We start from the raw sequence: 21,947 nt of genomic DNA on the forward strand, positions 1-21,947 counted from the left end.
ATGCAATGAGTCACTCTACATAAGATTATTGGTGTAATTGACGAGTTGATACGGTATGTGATGGAGAAATTATTGGTTTGACCATTTTACCACCTAGATTTTGGACCATCCAATAAAAAATTATCATATTATTCAAAAAAAGAACGAATCAATTTCCATTTAAAACAGCAAGAATTATCATGCCAGCAGTGAATTTTTTTCTATTCAAATTGTTCAACCAAACTTGGATACCAGCGAATCTTTTTCTGATAATGGATGATACTTTTCTTCGGATGGTCCTAAGCCAATAATTCTCTATGGGGTTGTAGTGTGAGACACCAATCACCATATGACATGTGGCAATGGCGCCCTTTGGCCCTTTTGGGCAACGGCTGGCCTAGCATGCTATATTTCCGCTTGTTAGCAGCCCAGAAGATCCCGCCTCCTCTCCTATTATTTCCGCACTTGGGTCAAGGGGCAAGAGGAACAGAAGCGCAAGGCAGAAGAGATCTCCTCGAGATGGTTTCTCTGAGTACTTTGCAAGGTTTCCTTTTCCATAGCCTTATGTTTGTGTGTGTGTGTATATATATATTGGAGCAATCTTTTGTATGGGTTTTTCATCAAATTTCTTTTCAACATTTTGCTTAATTTTTTCCTGTTCAGTCTTCTATGTCTGAGTTTGCTGCTTCTGTTTCAGTTTCTGCTCCAGAAACCATCTCCCAGGGACTGACTTCGGCACCACAGCTTCAAGGTTGGCTTTCTTTGTCTCCATTGTTTGGTTTGTTTTCCTTTCCATTGGTGTTGTTGCAAGTGTAGACATAGACTCTTACAGCTGTTGCACTTGAGCTGTGTCTCCAAGTACTTTAATTATGTCTGTACCGTTCTTCTCTTTTAATAAAGTTGGCTGGTTTTTTTTGGCCACCCTTATTATCAAAAAAGAAAGAAAGAAAGAAAGAAAGAAAGAAAGAAAGAAAACTCTTTTTGGAGTATTTTATTTCCTTTAAACTTGAAGTTCTTTTTCTTTCTCTAACGATTAATCATAGTTTCCTTCATGCTTGCTAGAGTTGGTATGGACTGTGGTCTTTGGTCTTTCTCTGTTCGTCCTACTTTTTTTCCCTCTCTCGCTCTCTTTTTAAAGAATACTCGTCTGTTCCATTTTTTTTCTCTTTTTTATTGTTTTTCCTTGGATTGCAGGATGGTTCCTTCCAATTTGCAATGGAGAATTCGATTTGGGATCTTCCTGCACTCAGAGAAGTTTAATAGATTTTCTAAATCTTTCTTTCCTCCTTATCTATTGTCTGGGATTACTAATGGCTTGTTTGAGAAGACAATATTCTCATGGAAACCGGATTAGGCCCTGGGATTTCATCACGGTTTCAGTATGTTGTGCAGTGACTGGCATTGCATATCTCTGTGCTGGTGTATTGGTTTTATCCTGGGGAGAATATAGAGTTATGCATGGGGAATTGGCGCTCTACTTTGTTAGGGGGATAAACTGGTTGGCTTTAACAGTTTCCTTGAACATTCGACCAACCAATTATGTTAGAGCTGTAAGTCTAGTCTGGTGGGCATCATCCTCAATTCTCATCTCTGCATATAACTTGGAAATTCTGGTTAGAGACCATTCCAGCCTCATGATCCTTGATATGATATCATGGCCTGTAAACTTGTTACTCCTCATCTGTGCCTTCAGACTCATTCTTCAAAACATTGTTCATCAAAACCCCTCAAAAGATGATTTGTTCCAGCCCTTGTTGAATCAAGAAAGTGGGAAGTTTAACAACTTGGGCAAAGCTGGTCTGTTTAGTCGCTTGACGTTCTCTTGGTTGAATCCTCTACTGCATGTAGGCTACTCCAAACCATTAAATCATAATGACATCCCACCTTTAGATTCAGAAGATGGGGCACAACAAGCTTATCAAACATTTAAAACAGTCTGGGATCTTCAGAGTCAGAGCAAATCAAAGACTAGCAACTTGGTTTCCTTGGCATTAGCTAAGTGCTACTCGAAGGAAATTTTCTTGACAGGTGTCTATGCATTGCTAAAGACAGTCGCCACAGCCTCTGCACCACTACTACTTTACGCATTTGTGTGGTCCTCTTATCGCGGGGAGAGAGATACCTACATGGCCATCTTGTTAGTAGGTTGCTTGGTAGTTACAAAGCTTGTAGAATCTTTGTCTCAAAGGCATTGGTTTTTCGGTTCGAGGAGGTTTGGGATGAAGATGCGATCAGCTCTTATGGCGGCGATCTTTCAAAAGCAGCTGAAGCTTTCGAGCCAGGCAAGAAGAAGGCATGCTACTGGGGAAATTGTTAACTACATTGCGGTTGATGCATATAGACTTGGTGATTTTCCTTGGTGGTTTCACATGGCATGGAGCATGCCACTCCAACTGCTGCTTTCTGTAGCCACTGTCTTTGGAACAGTCGGTTTAGGGGCTCTTCCGGGTCTAATTCCTCTAACCATCTGTGCTATCATTAATATTCCATTGGCAAAGACGTTGCAGGACTACCAAGCAAAGTTCATGGTGGCCCAAGATGAGAGACTGAGAGCCACATCTGAAGTCTTGAACAATATGAAGATCATCAAATTACAATCATGGGAGGAGAAGTTCAGGAAAACGATCGAGTCTCTAAGAGATGTGGAGTTCCATTGGTTGAGAGAAACCCAGATTAAGAAGTCCTATGGAACTGCTTTATATTGGATGTGCCCCACAATTGTTACAGCGGTGATCTTTGGTGGAACAGCAGCTATGAGAACTGCTCCTTTAAATGCTAGTACCATTTTCACAGTTATGGCGACTTTGCGAGTTATGGCAGAGCCTGTGAGAATGCTGCCCGAAGTTCTTTCAGTGATGATCCAAGTTAAGGTATCATTAGACCGCATCAGCATATTCCTACTAGAAGAAGAGATCAATGAGGAGGATGTGAAACGAAGCCCTGCACAGAATTCAGATCAAAGTGTTAAAGTACATGGCGGGGTTTTTAGCTGGGAGCCAAGTGCAGCAATTCCTACACTGAAGAGTGTTAGTTTTAGCATAAGAAGAGGAGAGAAAGTAGCAGTTTGTGGACCTGTTGGTGCTGGAAAATCATCCCTGCTAAGTGCCATACTTGGGGAAATACCTAAACTCTCGGGTTTGGTGAGCTGTTAAACAATGAAGAAGTGCTTAATATTTGAACTATAACTACATTATTCTGACATTCTTGTTGCATCACAGGTTGAGGTCTTTGGTTCCACTGCGTATGTTTCCCAGACATCCTGGATCCAAAGTGGGACGATTCGCGACAACATACTCTATGGGAAGCCAATGAACAAGGAACGCTATGAGAAGGCCATCAAAGCCTGTGCGCTGGACAAGGACATCGAGAACTTTGATCATGGAGACCTTACAGAAATAGGACAGAGAGGATTAAACATGAGTGGAGGACAGAAGCAAAGGATTCAGCTTGCGAGAGCTGTCTACAATGATGCAGATACCTACCTCCTAGATGACCCCTTCAGTGCAGTTGATGCGCATACAGCTGCAATCTTGTTCCATGTAAGAAAGCACCATTTTGTGCATGCCGGTCCAAAGTTTAGAGCACTATTTCATTTCTACCTGTGTGCAGGCTCAGTTTATGTGTTCAACTAGACATTTCTTGCTATGAGTTTGATTGTACCAGAAAATACTTGCAGGATTGTGTTATGACTGCTCTAGCGAAAAAGACCGTCATTCTTGTGACTCATCAAGTCGAGTTTCTTGCTGAAACTGATAGAATTTTGGTGAGGAAGCTTTCTCCTACATAGTTTTTTCTTTTCTTTTTCTTTTTTGGATAAAACTTGTCTTACATACTTTGTTCCTAAGTATTTGACAAGGAATAATATCGGATACTTGCTCTTCTAGGTCATGGAAAATGGACAAATTACACAGATGGGAACTTACGAGGAACTTCTGAAGTCAGGAACAGCATTTGAACAGCTTGTTAATGCTCATCGGTCCTCAATGACAACAATAGATTCTGTGAATCATGAAAAGCAAGTTCATACGCACAGAACATCTCGAGATCATTTGGAGTCTAGAGGATCGCAGCTTATAAAGCAGAGCAGTGAGGTAGAAATATCGGCCAACGGCCCTTCGGCAGTTCAGCTAACAGAAGATGAAGAGAAAGAAGTGGGAGATCTTGGATGGAAGCCATACATAGATTATTTTCATGTTTCAAAGGGTCATTTACTTCTTGCTTCAGTTATTTTTGCTCAGACTACTTTTGTAGTGCTTCAAAGCCTCTCAACCTATTGGTTGGCGGTAGCTGTTCAAATACACAACATAGGCAGTGGAATTTTAGTTGGAGTTTATGCAGCAATTTCAATCATCAGCTGTCTCTTTGCATATGTAAGGACTTGGGTAGCAGCCCATCTTGGACTGAGGGCATCAAAGGCATTCTTCTCTGGTTTCCTTGATTCAGTGGTTAAGGCACCCATGTTGTTCTTTGATTCAACGCCTGTTGGTAGAATTTTAACACGGGTAAGATTCTTCATGTCTCATCACCAGTGTAATACCCTATGATACATTTCCTGCTAACCTTTAGAAATACACTGTTAATGCAGAACAGTTTATTCTGGAAAATTTTATAAGATTTTATCTGGCCCTTGCATGTTATATGAGTGCACTATATCATAATAGTAGATATTTCATTTTTTCGTATGCGTATAGGAAGAGCAGAGGCTAACATTCTTTCATATGTAATTAACTATCTGAATTCTGCAGCTATTAGAGAGCTAAGTTTTATAGGCATTACATTACCTAGATCTCAATACAACACTTGCATAACATCCAGAAATAATATAAACACATCTTTTGGTCTAGGAGGATCATCCGATTTGTAGTGAACTAACATGATCGCTGGAGATAGATCTGAATAAGTTTCAAGGAAAAAATCCATTATATCTAGAACTCAGTCAAGTACTGAAATTTTGTGAAGCTATAACTAATAATCTGAAAAAAGTTTCAATGATGTGACCGAGAATAAAATTGATATAGAAGTGAAGAACCAATTTCTGTCCAAATTTAAATAAAATAATTTTATTATTTTTGATCATTTGGAGGGAAATCCATTTTGATTTAGACTGGATTTCACTCGCATAAAAGTGGAAAGTTTTCGTCATCTTCTAACCAGAAAGAAAATCAGATTCAAATAAAAAAGTGGATTTCTAAAGAATAATAGAAAACTTGCTGCTTCTTTTTTAGCATAAGAAGAATCTGACTAAAATAAAGAGGACATCACTAGCATAAATGGATGACGTACATTATAGTCTTGGAGAGAGACATAGGAGTAAAAGCAAAGAGCATAGACTCCACTTTTTATCCATAATATATATCATAATCTATGAATAGCAGAAAATTAATGAAAATACAAAGCTTATAGCCTTGTTTTCTACTATTTTATTCAGAAAATCAAGTTCAGCAAGTTAAAAAAATTTTCTATCCTTTTCTCTGATTGGATCACCTTTGTATTTGGCATGGTAATAAACTTTAAGAATGTGCATGAACACATCTTTTAAGTTTTACTTCTGGTTCATTTGCTCAAAAAATTTTAGCTTCTGGTTTAGTTGAGGAGTCATTTTGAAGTTTGTGGTATGCAGGCATCCTCGGATATGAGTATTCTGGACTTCGATATACCTTTCTCCTTTGCTTTTGAAGTGGCTGCTGTGATTGAGATTGCATCAACCATAACAATTATGGTTGCCGTGACATGGCAAGTATTAATTGTAGCAATTCCAGTAATCATAGCAACAATATATGTACAGGTAATATAAGTTTATATTTATCTCTAGTATCCAGAAAACTGGGATACATGGATTTCATATATCATTTAATATGGCTTTAAACATATTTAAATGTCAAAGAGGTACTATCTAGCCTCAGCAAGGGAGCTGGTAAGAATCAACGGAACAACAAAAGCACCAGTTATGAATTACGCATCAGAATCATCTCTCGGTGTGGTAACAATACGGGCATTCGCAATGACAGAGAAGTTCATCCATACAAATCTACAGCTCATCGACACTGATGCAACACTGTTCTTTCATACCATTGCTGCACTCGAATGGGTGCTTCTACGAGTCGAAGCACTCCAAAACTTGACTGTGTTTACTTCAACCCTTCTCCTTGTTTTCATTCCTCGAGGAGTTATCGCTCCAGGTACTGTGATAATGAGTTCTGGGTTTCAAGTGCTGTTCCTTTACCCTTTTTTGTTTGGTAGCGTTCCTTCAACTTCTATGTTTCTTCAAGTCGTGAGTTGAAACATAATCCTTTAAAGTCGATCACCAAATTTACTTGAATGTGTTTCAGGATTCTCGGGTCTCTGTCTTTCCTATGCTTTGACACTTTCTTCTACCCAAGCGTTTTTAACACGGTTCTACTCCTACTTAGAAAACTACATCATCTCTGTGGAACGAATCAAGCAATATATGCACATTCCATCTGAACCTCCTGCAGTAATCAGTGAAAGAAGGCCTCCACTTTCATGGCCCCATGAAGGAAGGATAGATTTGCAAGAACTGAAAGTGAGGGCCTGAAATAATATTTGGATTTAGGTACTGTCAGAAAGCAATTCCAACTGATATATACTCACAATACCATCTTTATGGACAGATAAAATATCGCCCGACTGCTCCTTTGGTACTAAAAGGAATCAATTGCACTTTTGCGGCTGGAAACAAGGTTGGGGTTGTTGGAAGGACTGGAAGTGGGAAAACAACTCTAATAAGTGCACTATTTCGCCTTGTAGATCCAGCAGGTGGCAGAATTCTTATCGATGATCTTGACATATGTTCCATTGGCCTGAAAGACCTGAGAATGAAACTTAGTATTATTCCTCAAGAGCCAACTCTTTTCAGGGGTAGTGTCCGGAGTAACATGGATCCCCTCGGTCTGCATAATGATCATGAAATATGGGAGGTTAGCAACTTAAATGATATTGTCAAATTAGTTAGGGGTAGCTAACATACTTCCACAATGTTATGATTAAAATAAGAGGGTGAATCATGACCAAGGAACATAAGATTTTACCACAGAAAACATTCATGTTCCATTGCTGCCAATATTTATTTTCAAGAAATGTTGTATACCAGCAATTTTACTAAATTTTGTATGTGCTTTAATTTCTTTCTCAAAAGTTTAGGTCAATATAATCACAACTACTGCTACTAGGTCACATAAATACTATAATTTTCTAGATCTTATTGGTCAGTAAATTTCTGTAACATGCTAAAAATGCCAACTCATATAATTGCTATACTCTTTCCAGTCTAAAGCTGAATTCTGCTTTTCACTGTGATGTCTTTTTTGAGAACTCCCAATGTCATATCAATCATCTGATGCGACTTGTTTATCACAGGCATTAGAGAAGTGCCAACTAAAGGCTACTATTAGCAGTCTACCTGCTCTTCTTGATTCATCAGGTGAATTAATTCATCCATAGATACTAAGCTCTTTATTCTTTTAAGCGGCACTCCAATGTTCATATGGTCTTCTAATTGGGCAGTGAGTGATGATGGTGAAAACTGGAGCACTGGACAGCGCCAACTCTTCTGTCTTGGTCGCGTGCTCCTTCGTAAGAACAGAGTTCTTGTTCTAGATGAAGCCACTGCCTCCATTGATTCTGCAACTGATGCGATACTTCAGAGAGTCATCAGGCAGGAATTTTCAAGCTGCACAGTGATTACAGTAGCGCACAGAGTCCCAACTGTTATGGACAGTGACATGGTCATGGTCCTCTCTTATGGTATGTCTGAGCACCTTTGTCTACATTTTTTTCAGAAAGCCTTGTGCAAATGTCAACAAATATTTGTCAGATAATTGTAGGGTCATTATTTTATGGTCAAAATTTGCAAAATGTCATGGCATGGACATATCACGCCAGCTAGTCCAATTCAAACAGAATATTAATCTCTTGTCTAAATATGTAGGCCATTAATAATAATGCTGATTTAGCAGTTCTGCAAATCCCAGTAAAAAATGCTATAGTTGTTCATGAAGAATTAACTGGCTATATTTGAGAACCAAAAGTCTATCTCAGCCAATTTGCTATGAAGTTGTTCACCAACAAAATTTAACTGCTAATGAACAAACTGGAAATCTGCCTCAAAATGCCATACTGCTGCATACAGTCAAAGTAAAGATAACCATTCACGATCAGAAAATGCAGCTGAGGTGATATAGACCACATTGATAGATATAAGAATTTGGAAGCAAAACAAAGTGGTTGCAAATGGAAGATATGACAAACCATAAAATCTTTCCTCAAAAAAAAAAGTTTCCTCAAAAAGACAAACCACATGAAATGTATGAAATATTTTAGGGATAAAAATAATCAAGAGTTTCATGCATACATACTAAAATTAGGAAAGAGAAACAGAACATTGACAGATGGACTTGGCTTTGTATTAAATAAAGAGAAGTTTTCAAATAATACATCACATCAAGCCGCGACAAGTCGATCAGCAGGCTCCCTTGCAAATCATCATAAATATATTTGAAACCTTAAGATTAAGAGACACATTACTAGTAATCACCATACTTGAATTATAAACAAAACTTTAAGCAGTTATCATTTTGTAAGCACAATTTCTTAAGGCAGGTGAACAACAAGAATTTGTTATTCACACATTATATAAGATGGGTCAACAACAATTACTTTGTAATCAGTATGGATGAACAAAAAGTAAATTTCTCTCAGAAAGATTAAAAGTAAAGTTGTTGGTATGCATTAGCCTTGCAAGAGTATATATCTGAAGACAAGATAGGAGATGAAATTATTTTGAATGTTATGTATGGTGAAATGCTCCATTTGATGATCACAATCCTTACACCACTAATGCCTTTACTGTTTGCAGGAAAGCTTGTAGAATATGACAAGCCTTCTAAACTAATGGAAACCCAAAATTCAGCCTTTTCTAAGCTTGTGGCAGAGTACTGGTCCAACTGTAAGCGAAACTCCAGCAATACCCTCACATCCATCTTCGGAGACCTAAGAGGGGAATAAAACAAACAGGTCCCATTATGATATGGTGGTCCAACCTTTGAAAATTCGCCAACTGAAGAGTATAGTTTGATCCAGAGAAGTCTCCATGCTTCATCATTCATTCTCTCTACAAAATAAGTGAATGCTAGTAATAAAAAAAATCATGGATCATGAAAGAATTTTGTGAGATGTTGATCTTATTTATGGCAGGGTATTATATTCAAAAGGTCATACTTGTACTGTTTAAAGACTAACTGCTTGACATTGCAGCCAGGGCAGTTTTTTCTATTTTAAGTGCAGAAAGTGTACTTGTCACAAAATGCCAAAACGGCTAGCTTAACAGCCCAATTGATACTTTTGGAAGTGGCACTCGGATCAGTGGCTCCAAATCTTAAGGTTCTGTGATAAAGGTCGAGGAAGGTGTTGGCCCCAATGAATGAATGTCAGCCTTAATAACCATCTATAAATAATATAATGACTGTTATTTGCATGTTCTTTCAACCTTAATGTATATAACAACAATTAGAAAATTATAGGAAGATCTGATTGCCACAAATGCAGACAATGATATGAATCATAAGATTACAGTGTATAACAACTAATTACCCACTTGACAGACCTAATAATTGAACTCAATAATCTAAGTAGACACCGATGATATCACATTCTTAGATTGACATATGATTTTTAAAAAATTTTTCAGTAATGGTTGACCTATGAACTTAAGATATTTAAACAGGACGAGTTACTGCAATTGGGTGCTCTCAGATACCAACATTAATAAATACAAATATTTTGCAGCACAAAGCCAGCTTGAGGATTCTCTTGGAAATGATGGGTGTACCTTACACCATTCATCATAGGATATTAGAAAAATCCAAGATCAATTGTTCTAATTCGTCCAAATATTCTAGAGTTATCAATTGGCCACTTGCTTGCAAGTGCTCCACTCAATCATGGCATGTGGCACCTATCAATCACTATCCGTTGAAGTAACTTAGCAGCTGTGATTGGTTCACCAGTTCATTCATCATTTCCTCACTATTTAAATCTTTGACCCAACAAAGGCAGCATAGCATGGGAACAGAGATAAAAAGGGATAACTTTAGAGGTCAATCTGAAGATTTTACTAATTCCATCATTAGAAATTAAATTATAATCATTATATTGGTTGTCATTACATGTACAGTTAGTCAACAAAAAAAAAAAAATCATAAAGGTTCACTCAAATGGGCATATAATTATACAGGAACAAGAATTATTAAAGTATATTCTCTCTCTCTCTCTCTCTCTCTATCTCTCTCTCTCAAAAAAAAAAAGAGACTATAGCATTATACAACTTTTAAGCATGGTGTTTACCTTTTCCATTCTTCAGTGCACCACTTTACATCTATAATACTAGCTTTCAAAATTCATCTATAAACTATAAGGCATCAAAATCCATATATGTTTTGACTTGAGTTGGAGCACCGTTTGCTTGAAGAAAGAGGAGAGTAGCCTCGAGGTCAAGGACATTCACCAACTCAACACCTCTCTTCTTGCCAAGTGGGGGTGGAGACTGCTCTCAAATGACTCTGGTCTGTGGAAGAAGCAAGTCCAGTGGGCATGCCACAAGAAAGTCAGGTTTGCTAATACCTGGAGACTACCTAGGAGGTGCTCCTCCTTATGGCAAGACGTAATCCAAAGCTTACCTGCTTTTTGGAATCACACTCATTTCAACTGTCGCAACAGTCTTCGCACCCTCTTCTGGAAGGACAATTAGATCGCTGATGCCCTGCTCCAAACTCTATTCCCTGATGTATTAAGCTCTGCAGGAACAAGAATGGCATAATACCAAGTTACTTAAACCATAGATCAAGAACTTGGCATCTCAAACTGCCTCCAAATCCTTTCTCTGACGTACGCACCCAACTTGATTGCATCTCCAGTCTTTTGAACTCTATCACGCTTTGCAGCAATGAGAACCGGTTTGTTTGGAAGGCTACTTGCAATGGCGAGTTCTCCACCACCTTCTATCAATTCCTCAACTCCTCTAGGACTGTTTGTAGGTTTGCTTCCACCTTGCGGAGTCTATCCATTCCTCTGAAAATTCGATGTTTTCTGCAGCTATATTGGAAGCATAAATTGAATACCAGGGATGTTATAGGAAAGAAGCTTGGCAAATCCTTTGGTGATTGTGCTATATGTGGCTCATCACCAGAAATGGTGGATCATCTCTTCTCCTACTGCCTCCTCTTCTCCATGATTTGGAAATCCATTGTGTGGCTTTGGGCATCCTCCCCCCTCAGTCGACCTTCAGGTACACGTGCATGGATTGGATGCAACAAAGTTTCCTAAGTCTGCCCAACCTATAATACTAATGTTCTTCACTGCCTTCGTCTGGAGATGCTACAGGGAACGTAACTCCAGGCTCTTCTTACAGAGAGCTTCCTCGATGCAGGTGGTTACAGGCAATGTTTTGTCTCTCTTCAAAGATTGGTCAGTCCTCTGCAACTCCAACCAACTCAAAGACTTAGGTGCAATCTGGTCAAAGATAAAGTGAGTAGCCTTCTTCTTGCCCGACACCTAATTCCCACTGTCTCACTCTCCTGCTCTGTTCTTATTGTTGTTGTACCCTCTTTGTCTCCCAGTAGTTTTCTCTTCCACTCTGTTGAGAGTTTGTACTTACCCGAGTCTGTAACCTTTGCCCTGTTTCCCTTTAATATATTTTTCTGGTGGCCCTAACGCCCTCCAACTTTCATCAAAAAAAAAAAAAAAGTTTTGACCTGAATTTCCAGTCTAATTTCATGCATGCACATAATAAGAAATTTGATATCCATCACAACTAAATCACATAGGGCTTGTCTTTGGAATAGGACGATACCTCAAAATAGCCTTGATGATTTGGGTCCATTGGTTTGCACCTTCCCTCACATTAGGAAGAACTTTAGAGTTTGACTCGATGAGGTGGCTCTGTCACTGTTATCTTTTGAGGGAAAAAAATAATAATAAGTTTTTACGCTCATAAAGTATATTTGCAAACAAATTAAGATGATTAACCATGTTTAAATATAAAATCTTATTATCATGAAGAGAGCTTTGGCTGCCTTCAGTTCAGGAAAACAAAAATTGGCATAGAAATAATTAATCATTTCGAAACAATTATTACACAAGTTATTTCTGTTTCTGTTTGGCTAAAAATTCTGGAATAACAGCTAGGGTGAGAATGTTGTTGTTTCTTAAAAGAGCACGTATGATTAAAAGATGGTCTTATTCTAGCAATAATGTTATTCCAACTCTCTCTTTGAAAATAGTTATTTCAGACATTAAGAAATTTAGACCACATACCCATAGCAGATGCCACATCTTCACCAGTTATATCGACAGGACCCTTCCTTGGAAGGATCCTGGGAAGAATGGTTGTTCCTCCTGGTGAGATCCCTCCAGCTGATCATAGATTTGATCTTAATTGCATTGCGTCAACCACTGACTCCTAGATTGCTGCTACTGGCTCAAATGGCGTCTCCTTGATGAACTCCACCAATCTATCGAGATGCCCAAAATTTTCCAAAAGCTTCAACCTTCCAAATATCACCCTTCACGCCTGATCTGATTATCCAGTCTTTAAGCATGGATTCCAATCTCTGACAGCTCCAGCTCTCTCAGGGCACCGGATCACAACTAAAACTCTCTCATCAGCTCAAACACCTCCGGGACCGTTGGAATCAAACCAAGATCCCGTCCTTCATTCAGCCATTTGATCAACCATCGAGCAGGCGTCCAAAGCACTTGGATTTCCTCAAGCACTCAAAGAGAAGAAGGCCCGGGAATCGGAGAGTGCTTAGGTTCATGAGCTTGACAGAATCTCTGACATTCCCTTCCTTGCAGTCCGCACCGAGATCGACGGCATGGTGGGTGGTCGGCAATCGACGACCGCCCGGTCGTCGTCTCTCGGACGCTCCGTTGTTCGGGTCTGGGTCACGATGGAAGGCCCACGGACGAGGATTCGAAGGGTAAAAATGAGGGCTTTATGGTCAGGGTTTCGGGAAAGGGACGGAGAACCGTGCCTTCCAGAGAGCCGTGGAGATCGCCATGGAAAGAAAAAGAACGAGGAAGCGAGGACTGGGAAGAATCGCCGGGACCAGGACAGACTTCAAAGAAAGAACATTATATCCAAGACCCCTCCCTCCCGCATTCCTCGTTTTGCATTTCCGTATGGAATCTAACAAATCTATAAATTTAAAGGTGGCAATACTTAACTCTTTAACCCACTCGAACCATTATAAATCAACTTAAATTATCTGTTTAATAAAATTACCATGTATAGATTTTTGATAGGAATGATAATTTTAATTGATCCATCGATATTCGGTCTCACTCAATCAAATCAAAACTCAAAATAGATATAAATTTTAAAATAAAAATATTTGAAATAAATTTGGATTAGATATAAGTATTAGTATGCGTGGTTCTAAATCCGATCTAATGTAATTTTAATTTAATTTTTTTTAATATTATAATTATTTTATAATATTTATATAATAAATATTTTTTTCGATCCAATTCATTTTTGTTTATATATATATATATATATATATATATATATATATATATATATATGATTCGATTCAATCCATACCTCTATTTGATCCGATCCAAAACGAGTATAGAGTGGATACAAATATAGGATCTTTAATTGCAAAGAGGATATGGATAGCAATCAATCCGACCCACATCCAACTCATTACCATATCTTATTTTTGATCAATTTAATAAATAGATGAGATATTAATTGATATATTTTTGATCTATTTTATATCTCATCCGATCTATGCTGCGAGAGAAAATTACACTCTGATCCTTATACAATCTACAAAATATTCAAATGTTCCTTGGTTTTTATTATTAACGAAAAATGGTTGTACATTACGCACATGCTGTCGTTATATATCAATAGAAGTGCATTAGCTGGAAAAGAAGAGAACCAATCTACATGACGCTGCTGAGATCTCTCCATGTTGTTGGCCAAGCAATTAGCTGCAGTATCTCCTTTACATGATGCATTCTGCATTCACGTAAGGGCAAAGAAAATCGACTAGGCTTCCCCGAAATAACGTACAATTTTATATAACGTAGATGGGCGCAGCTCTGCATGGCTTAGCTTAACAGGTGAGAGTGAAACAAAAGGCTTTTCTCACATTGGGTCACAATAGACCATCTCGGCAACCTTCAAGCATCCTTTCCAACATGGAAGCTCATACACGTGCACCATGGAAGGGCAATGTTACCCAAGTTAAAGGCCAACTTGGATACCAAGCCGAAGGCCGAAAGCTTGTGCATGCATAGCCAAATAAACCTTTTTTTAACAGTTTATGAGAAAACATTGGACATTGCATCACATGGCGAATATGTTAATCATCAATACCTCATTTTCTAGTGGGATTCTTCAAATTAAAGTTGCCTGCCTATGCTAACATTCAGGTTGCACCAAGGACCAATTGTCTGGCCTTTAGCTCATTATACATATCGTCGCAGACTGTTTCATGACCAAATTCAGATGGTCGACCAAATTATCTAATTTTAAGGATCATAATGCAGACCAATCTCAAGCGATTGCATTGTTCTAATGAAACAAAAATAAAAGTAAATTAGTGATATGCTTAAATTTGGGATCAGATCATGAGTTGCCATAGAACATTGGCCTGATTAGTGTATTACTACTAAATGAAGACAAGATTTAGGCACCTAAGTCCTTCACAACCCTTTTTTTTTCTTGCACCTCAAGTCGTTTGCAACCTTTGACCACGAATGTTTCCATGGCTCCTACTTTCACCACCTGATCCATCAGTTTGGTTCTTCTTAGTAAGTTCGGAGTGCATTTCCTCTATCATCGGTTTCCACAGACGAACTCGTGCATTTATAAACCAATTGGATACCTGATATTGCAAAATGGAATGATATAATTAGTAGACACGAATATATTAGAGTTGCATTCTTATCCATCCAGCACCGCTGGATTTCCCATCAGAGTTGCTACAAATGAAATCACATCATCCAGTGTGCAGTATTAGGAGAGGAACAAGATGACCAACCTAAAATATGATGATATGAACAAATATTTCACGTACCTGGCTCCTTGTCAAACCACTTTTGATGGCAAGCAAATGCTTCTCATTGTCTTTTGGGTACCTGAAATCATTATCAGAAGAGATTCAGAAATCAACTAAATTGTATTTTGTCATGAAAAGCCTTTTGTTCAAGACTACCAAGTGACATGCAACTCACGGGTGCAGAAAGTTCTGGAACATCCATGCCCGTAGAACTGAGACAGATTTTTCAGGCAAGCCCCTTTGAGGTCTCCAAGAATGCTGATCTCTCCTCCTAAGCTGCTGCAGTGCCCATTGTTTCTGGATTAATGAAGATTCAAGGCTTTTCTCCTTCTCTCTCATGCATTCGGTGCTAGGTCGTTGGGTCATCAGGAGAAGCCGACTGGTAATTCTCTTCCTCAAATTTTTATAAAGAGAAGAAATTGTACGAAGAGCAAACCATGCATGCATGTGAGCAGTGCCTGACCCAGTTGCATTGCAGAATGCAGATATGACATCATGGATCTGGTCTATGCACTGGTTATATCTTTGGTCAACCTATAATCCAAGATGCAGACCATGAAAAAATTAATTAAGGGAAAGAAAAATTTAATAAGATACCTAGGTTGAACTAATAAGGAATAGGTACACAATAAAATGCTTCAGTGTTATCTAGCAAATGAATGTTTTATGACCTCCATTGTTTCTTCTCATTTCTCAGTTGCGCATGCTATGTTAAAAAGCCAGGATTATATTTTACTTTGGCTTTTCATGACCCAAAGATGGAAGCAATTACTCGCATAAAACCACACCTCATATACTCTTTTTTCTGGTCTACAGAACCAAGAAGGCTTCTTCCTAATTGCATCAACTTAACTGCACAGCCGAAAAAAGAAAAAGAAGATGGTCTCTCTACCCGCCAATTTGTTTCTGGTTTACATGGCAGGATCCCCTGTGGCCTAAAGATGCCTTCGAATTAGAATGCAGCGTCGACTAAGAGGGTTGACATCAGACAGCAACTGGAATCTACTGATACGAAAAATAGGATACGAAAAATAGGAACGGGAATCTACTGATAATTCAAGCTCTTTATCACTTGACAAATTATTAGTGGTCACAAACTTGCGCAAATTGCAAAGTGAACAATTTTGAGCAGTACTATATCTAAATTGTGTATAACCATGGAAAGCATGGCAAAGAAGTTTCACTTACCAACTGAAGCATTGTTACTAGCTCAGTTTTCTTTGTAAAAGCTTCCAGACATCTTTGGCCATCAACAAGGCCTTGAGATTTAATCTCTCCAGAAGCAAGTGGATACTCATCAGAGCCTGATATTGCAAGTTCTTGTATATTAGACCAACTTGAAGAAAAAGACATCTTGTCCTCACCCTCAATCCCAGCAACAGAGTCACTGTTCATCTCATGCCAATCTGGAACGGCATAGGAAATAACTTCGGCAAGTATTTGTTGGGCCACATGGAGATATCTTGATCCTGATAGCACATGAGAAAGCCGAAACAGACTAGAAGTCATATGGTACAGAGAAAACTTCTCATTGTTAGGAAGCGGCTGCCCCGACCTTACTCCCATTCCCCAACCGACATCACAGGGAGAATTTCGGAAAGCATGAGAGCAGGCTGGCAATTCGGTAGGAACAGGGTATCCACTATCATTCGACGTAACTAGAGTTACGCCAGAGCAGCTTGCTTCGGAGCCCTGGTCTGGGGCATGAGGCATGCTGATAATGGAAGGCTGGCTGGCGCCAAGACTCAGAGAAAGCTCATTACTTGGCATATAGTTATTGAATGGATGGGAAAATTTCAAACTAGCCTTATCATAACTCCAGCCAGTCTCTGAGCTTCCTAATACATGATAAGATGGATGAATTGAGGTAAATGTTTTACCTGAAGGCATCTCACGACCTAGAACTTCCTCATAATTCCATGAATAATTAAATTGCCCATTAAGACAAGCACCCTTTTTGGATGTCAAAAGGCCTCCATCGCCTTGTGGCACAATTGCACAATTTACTGAAGTTGTAACTGAAGAATCTATAGTATTGCAACTATCACAGGAAACAGAAGTTCGCGTCTCTTCAGGTGGCAATGAGGAAGCTGACACAGTATTGATATTGATAAGATTTTCGTGTAAACATGTGCTGGCAGACAAAAGGTTGGCAAGTGAAGTGGCAGACAAGCAAGTTCCCATGAAATGTTCCCTCAAGTCAGTGTTTCCATTGGATCCATCATATGAAGTATTTCCAACGTGAGGCATATTTCTGGAATATGACAGATTGCCATTGAACATATCACCATTATTCGCTGCATAAAGACTGTTCAGTGCTTCTTCTTGAAATGTGGAAAGCAATGGATAACCAGCCATTGTTTGTCTATGGTTGTTGTTACCTGGTAAGCTTGACTGTGTGAGTGGATCTGAAAGCATATGCAGGGAAGCTGATTCAATGGCCAGTTCATTATGAGTTGGTAATGACAGAGAGGCATTAAATAGATCATGCTCCATCACAGCAGGCTGTCAAAAGTTGAAGCAAGTCATGCAACTACTAGAGGACAGTTCAAACGCCTCTTCATCTCTGGGGAAGATTTAATTAATCAACAACCGATTTTACTGGTTCATTGTCAATATCCAAATAAACTTCAGCAGTATCACTTATCAATCATTTTTGAGTAGTTCCTACTAGTATCCTATTCACATAACTGCCAAATTTTTAGATGTCTTTGAAGGAAACTAGCAGCAGAGCAAGGTTACTTTCCTGCAGTCTTCCAAAAGGAGAGCCAGAAGCAGCAAAACAGGGAGCTTGACTTCAAATAAAAGAAACATGATATAGCATCTGCGTCTTACATAAGGCTTGGTAGGAGTCACCAACTTCTCTCATGGGAAACAATTCAAGCAAGTCATGTGACGCATGGACAATCTCCATCCACATCCTTAATGCACTTGGAGATAATTGACTTCACTAGAAGATTATATGGATTCACAAACAATATGAAAATTCTGACTAGCTTTGTATCCTTTGAAATTCCATTAACATGGAGACAGAGCTGAGATATCAAAAGCTCAAGCTGTTCAGACCAATGAATGGAAATCAAAAGTAACTAAGAAGAAATAAGCTGATATAGAATAACAAGAAATATAAATATATCTGTTATCATCAATAAAAAATTGATTATGAAAAGAATTCAGGACAAAAAAATAACAGAACAGGAAAAATTAACTATATATAAAAAAAAACATAATTAATGAAAGCAAGAATAAAATGAAAATAAATGTAATTCTCTAGATGGAGATAACCTTGATTATTATTTTGTATGGTTAAAATATTTGTTAAATTCGCTTCCCGAATGTGGTTTGGCAAGTAAGAAGATTTCCTCCTCTACATATTGATTTTGTCAACTCAAAGAAACTAATAGAAGCGATGGCTTCCATGACATCTTTTTTGCAGACACATTTGGCAGAGGATGTTCTTACATTGACTATAAAGCTGACTTCATATCTTCAGGGGCCGAGCAGGTTAATTAAGGTTAACTTAGTGCTTCAGTCATAATATTTGAGCTGATATGGATGCTTAAATCTGGAATATAAAGTAGGGTCATGATCAAAATTGATTAAACCAAAACAAGACTCACATAGTATTATTCGACGAAAAACTGCATGGAAAATAAAATTAGCCCAAATTGATAGGCCAAAAAGGAAGGAAATCAGTAAAAAATATAATAAAGGCCATCACACCTAATACCAATTGCTTGGAGTCAGGTTTAGACATCATTCTTCACCGTGTTTTGTCAATCTTGCACTTACACGGAACATCACTGCACTAATCCTTCCTGCACATTCATGTAGGGACTTGTGGTTTGGCAAGGAGTAAGCCCATAAAGTACATCTTTCTTTTTTTTTTTTTTTTTTTTGATGTAATAAGCCCATAAATTACATCAGGACCAAGGTCAACTATCTTGCAATATACATTCTCCAAATGCATACATCCACTAGAAGTCATTTGCGGCATGACTTTGTTAGCCTCAAATTGACAGTGATGTTGTAAGTGTCATGAGCTTCACTTATACGAGCTCAGACACAATAACATAAATACCATCTTCCTCAGCAACAGAGGAGAATTGTGACGTTGAAGGAAAACAAAAAGAAAAGAAGAACATATCCATAGCTTTTGAAATGCATCGAAAATGTAGTCAATCAGCTTGAACTTGCTGTAAAAGTGTCATGTCAAAATGTTTGTCATAATTAAATCTCAAAGTTATTTGCATAAGGTAGCGCAATGAAATATATACAACCAAATTTCTAGCCACTGTCCCTGCATGGGAGACAGGATAAGAAGGAAAACAAAGAAGATTATTAGATCAGTTCCAGGCATCAACATTCACATTTTTTAGATAACAAGAAATAAGAATGAAGATGCACAATGTCCGCAAGCAAATTATGTATCGAAGATGAAATAAAAGGCGGTGGAAGAATCACCCCAGTGTGATCATAATGGCAGTACTTGGCATTTGATCCCAAAGCCTTATCATTCAACTCCAAATTTACTTCAAGGAGGGTGAAGGAGAAGAAAGGACAAGGGAAAACAACAACTAGATACATAAACAGAATGTATAGCAGATGTTAATAGGGTGACAATGAAGAAGAAAAAACTTCATTTACAGTAGAAACTATCACAAACTAGACCGAAAGCTTCTCCCTTCATGCAATTCAGAAACTCTCAGAAACTCCAACCCATTTCAAGAACACTAACAGATACTACAAGAAGGGATGAGAATGCAATTACAAGTGAACAGACAGAGCTTCTCAGAAACCAACCTCCCTAGGGGGGTAGAGTGCATGGAACTGAAACCATCAGGCACCAAAGAAGCAGCCCCATGCGGCCTCCTCTCCAGAACCTGAACCAAAACCAGAACAATGGATCTCAGAATCAGAACGAAGGATTGACATCTCCCCACCACCTTTTCCAAAATTGCAAAGAGAAATCTCCTCTTCTATATCCAAAAAAGGAAAGCGTTTCATTTCCTTACAAGCTGACTACAAGGATTTCTCACCATCCAAGAGGAAGCAAGAAAACAAATGGGGTACAGACTACAGAGTTTGCCAGGCATCCATCATTTTCAAAACTTACACTAGAAGTATGTGTTTGTTCGCGAGTGATCAGGGAATTGGGTTTTCACTCAGCACCAGAACCAAAAGAATGGGCCCCAAAGCTAAAGGAGAATTATGCCCTTCCCCTGTTCTAAGAGAATAATGCCAAAGGCTACAGCTAAACTGAGTGGGATTCTCTCAGACTGATCGGAGAAGTGGGGTTATCTGCCTTCATGTTACAAACCCAAAGGACAAAACCACCTAAATACCCATGGATTTTCCCCTCCCTACCATTGATCAACACCTGAGAAAACAAGCCAAAAGGATTCATATATGTGTGTGTATATATATATATATATATATATAGTATATATAATAAAATGCGTTTTACCAGAAGCCAGAGCGGTAGACTCACAGCCCATCAACGGAAGTCATGGGGTCTCAGTCTGCCCATAATTGTCCCTAGGATGGGATTCAAAGCTCTACACAATGGCAATCATTCTTCCTCCCATTCCTTTACCATGGTAACAGGAGCCACGGGAAGGGATTAAATTGGTTGTCCGACTTCCTTTTGACTCAGAAGATGACGAGGCCAGACTTATATGAGCTTGTTCCACCTTTTTCCACCCCAGCCCACAAAATCCAACCAAAATAAGCTCTGTTTTCGGTGGTCGAAACGCGGTAAGTCGCCTGGATTTCCAAAAATCCGAGTTAACTAGCGGGCTAATACAAAATAATTAATACAACATATAATATAATATCTAAATAATCTACATATGTGCATGTAAATGATAGATATATGTTAATATATGCTTATTAAATGTAAGTGTCAAATCAAGAAGAAGTAAGTAAGAATATGAATATAAAATATTAGATAATAATTATATAAATTTAATGCATGTAACATAAATCGAAGAATAATTTTAAAAATTTTATTGAGTTGGATCACCAACCCGTTCAAAAGTTGTCCTGGTTAAACTAGTTGAATCGTTGGACTTTTGATTGAACTGTTGATTTTGGATCCTCGAATTTCTAAACAGTGGTAGAAACTGAAAACAGGGGGAAAACATAGCATTTCAATGGATGGATCCAAATGTACCAAAAAAATTAAAAAAAATGGGATGGATCCAAAAACACTTTAAAAAGAGGGCGTACAAGGCCCATCAATCGAGGCCATGCAATTGAGGAAGGTGAAATAAAAGAAAAGGAAGGGGAGAGGGAAGAGATGGGAGAAGGAGAGCCACATGAAGGTAAAAGGACAAAAGAGCTGGGGGAGGAGGAAGCCTTACCCCTTTGTGCAGGCTTTTGGGGCCCATCTTCCCCCCATCCTCTCTCTCTCTCTCTCTCTCTCTCTCTCTCTCTCTCTCATTTGCCTTCCCGATCTCCATCTGCTACTCTCTGCAATGATAGTGGCAACAAAAACAGCTGAGATCTCTATGCAGGCCACCTGTTCTTGGCAGCTGTTCTCAGCTACACCTCACACAACGAGCACCCTGCTTTTAAGCTTACCCTTTTACCTTAAAGAAGAAAAGAATTACTAGAGAGAGAGAGGCTCCCAAGCTTTTTCTTTTGGCTACAGTGGAAGGAATGCAATATTGGGAAAGAAAGGGAGGACAAGATGATGTCAGCAAAATCTAGTTGGGAGATCTCTGGCAGATTTAATGGGGTCGGTCGGAGACAAGGAGTTGCTTATTTACATGCATAAGGCCATCCAACACCACTGCTCGACTTCAATGACTTTGGGTCCATGAGAAGGCCTGGTGCTCAGACTCCAGACCAAAGAGTTCAGCCAAACTGGAG

The 21,947-nt window shown here is 38.7% G+C and overlaps 2 protein-coding genes and 1 long non-coding RNA gene across 12 annotated transcripts; 1 reads left to right on the forward strand and 2 right to left on the reverse strand.

Annotated features, from left to right (window-relative positions):
* The first annotated feature begins 321 nt into the window (after positions 1–321).
* LOC105040486 (ABC transporter C family member 8) lies at positions 322–9,345 on the forward strand. The gene is made up of 13 exons (XM_010917036.4): positions 322–523; positions 677–730; positions 1,174–3,119; positions 3,198–3,518; positions 3,656–3,742; positions 3,864–4,481; positions 5,600–5,764; positions 5,864–6,158; positions 6,309–6,523; positions 6,612–6,917; positions 7,357–7,420; positions 7,504–7,743; positions 8,855–9,345. The coding sequence occupies exons 1-13, from the start codon at positions 334–336 to the stop codon at positions 9,001–9,003; spliced, it is 4,650 nt and encodes a 1,549-aa protein (XP_010915338.2). The 5' UTR covers positions 322–333; the 3' UTR covers positions 9,004–9,345.
* Positions 9,346–9,495: 150 nt separating this feature from the next.
* Positions 9,496–13,176, reverse strand: LOC105040485 (uncharacterized). Of its 2 annotated transcripts, XR_003800147.2 has the most exons (4): positions 12,310–13,174; positions 11,846–11,947; positions 10,674–11,716; positions 9,496–10,561 (listed from the first exon to the last, which is right to left on the reverse strand). It is a non-coding gene; the product is annotated as an uncharacterized lncRNA (long non-coding RNA). The 2 variants fall into 2 exon arrangements; XR_831135.4 differs by having other exon boundaries at positions 9,496–11,716; positions 12,310–13,176.
* Positions 13,177–14,524: 1,348 nt separating this feature from the next.
* On the reverse strand, positions 14,525–20,756 carry LOC105040483 (BEL1-like homeodomain protein 1). Of its 9 annotated transcripts, none has more exons than XM_073254711.1 (6): positions 20,563–20,756; positions 19,875–19,954; positions 16,260–18,106; positions 15,247–15,605; positions 15,090–15,150; positions 14,525–14,897 (listed from the first exon to the last, which is right to left on the reverse strand). In XM_073254711.1, the coding sequence occupies exons 3-6, from the start codon at positions 17,565–17,567 to the stop codon at positions 14,742–14,744; spliced, it is 1,884 nt and encodes a 627-aa protein (XP_073110812.1). In that variant the 5' UTR covers positions 17,568–18,106; positions 19,875–19,954; positions 20,563–20,756; the 3' UTR covers positions 14,525–14,741. The 9 variants fall into 9 exon arrangements, with proteins under 9 accessions (XP_073110812.1, XP_010915334.2, XP_073110810.1 ...); XM_010917032.4 differs by having other exon boundaries at positions 20,539–20,756; XM_073254709.1 differs by lacking the exon at positions 20,563–20,756 and adding an exon at positions 20,188–20,450.
* Positions 20,757–21,947: the final 1,191 nt, after the last annotated feature.

This window comes from Elaeis guineensis, chromosome 3 (genome assembly GCF_000442705.2).
Source record: "Elaeis guineensis isolate ETL-2024a chromosome 3, EG11, whole genome shotgun sequence".
NCBI lineage: Eukaryota > Viridiplantae > Streptophyta > Magnoliopsida > Arecales > Arecaceae > Elaeis > Elaeis guineensis.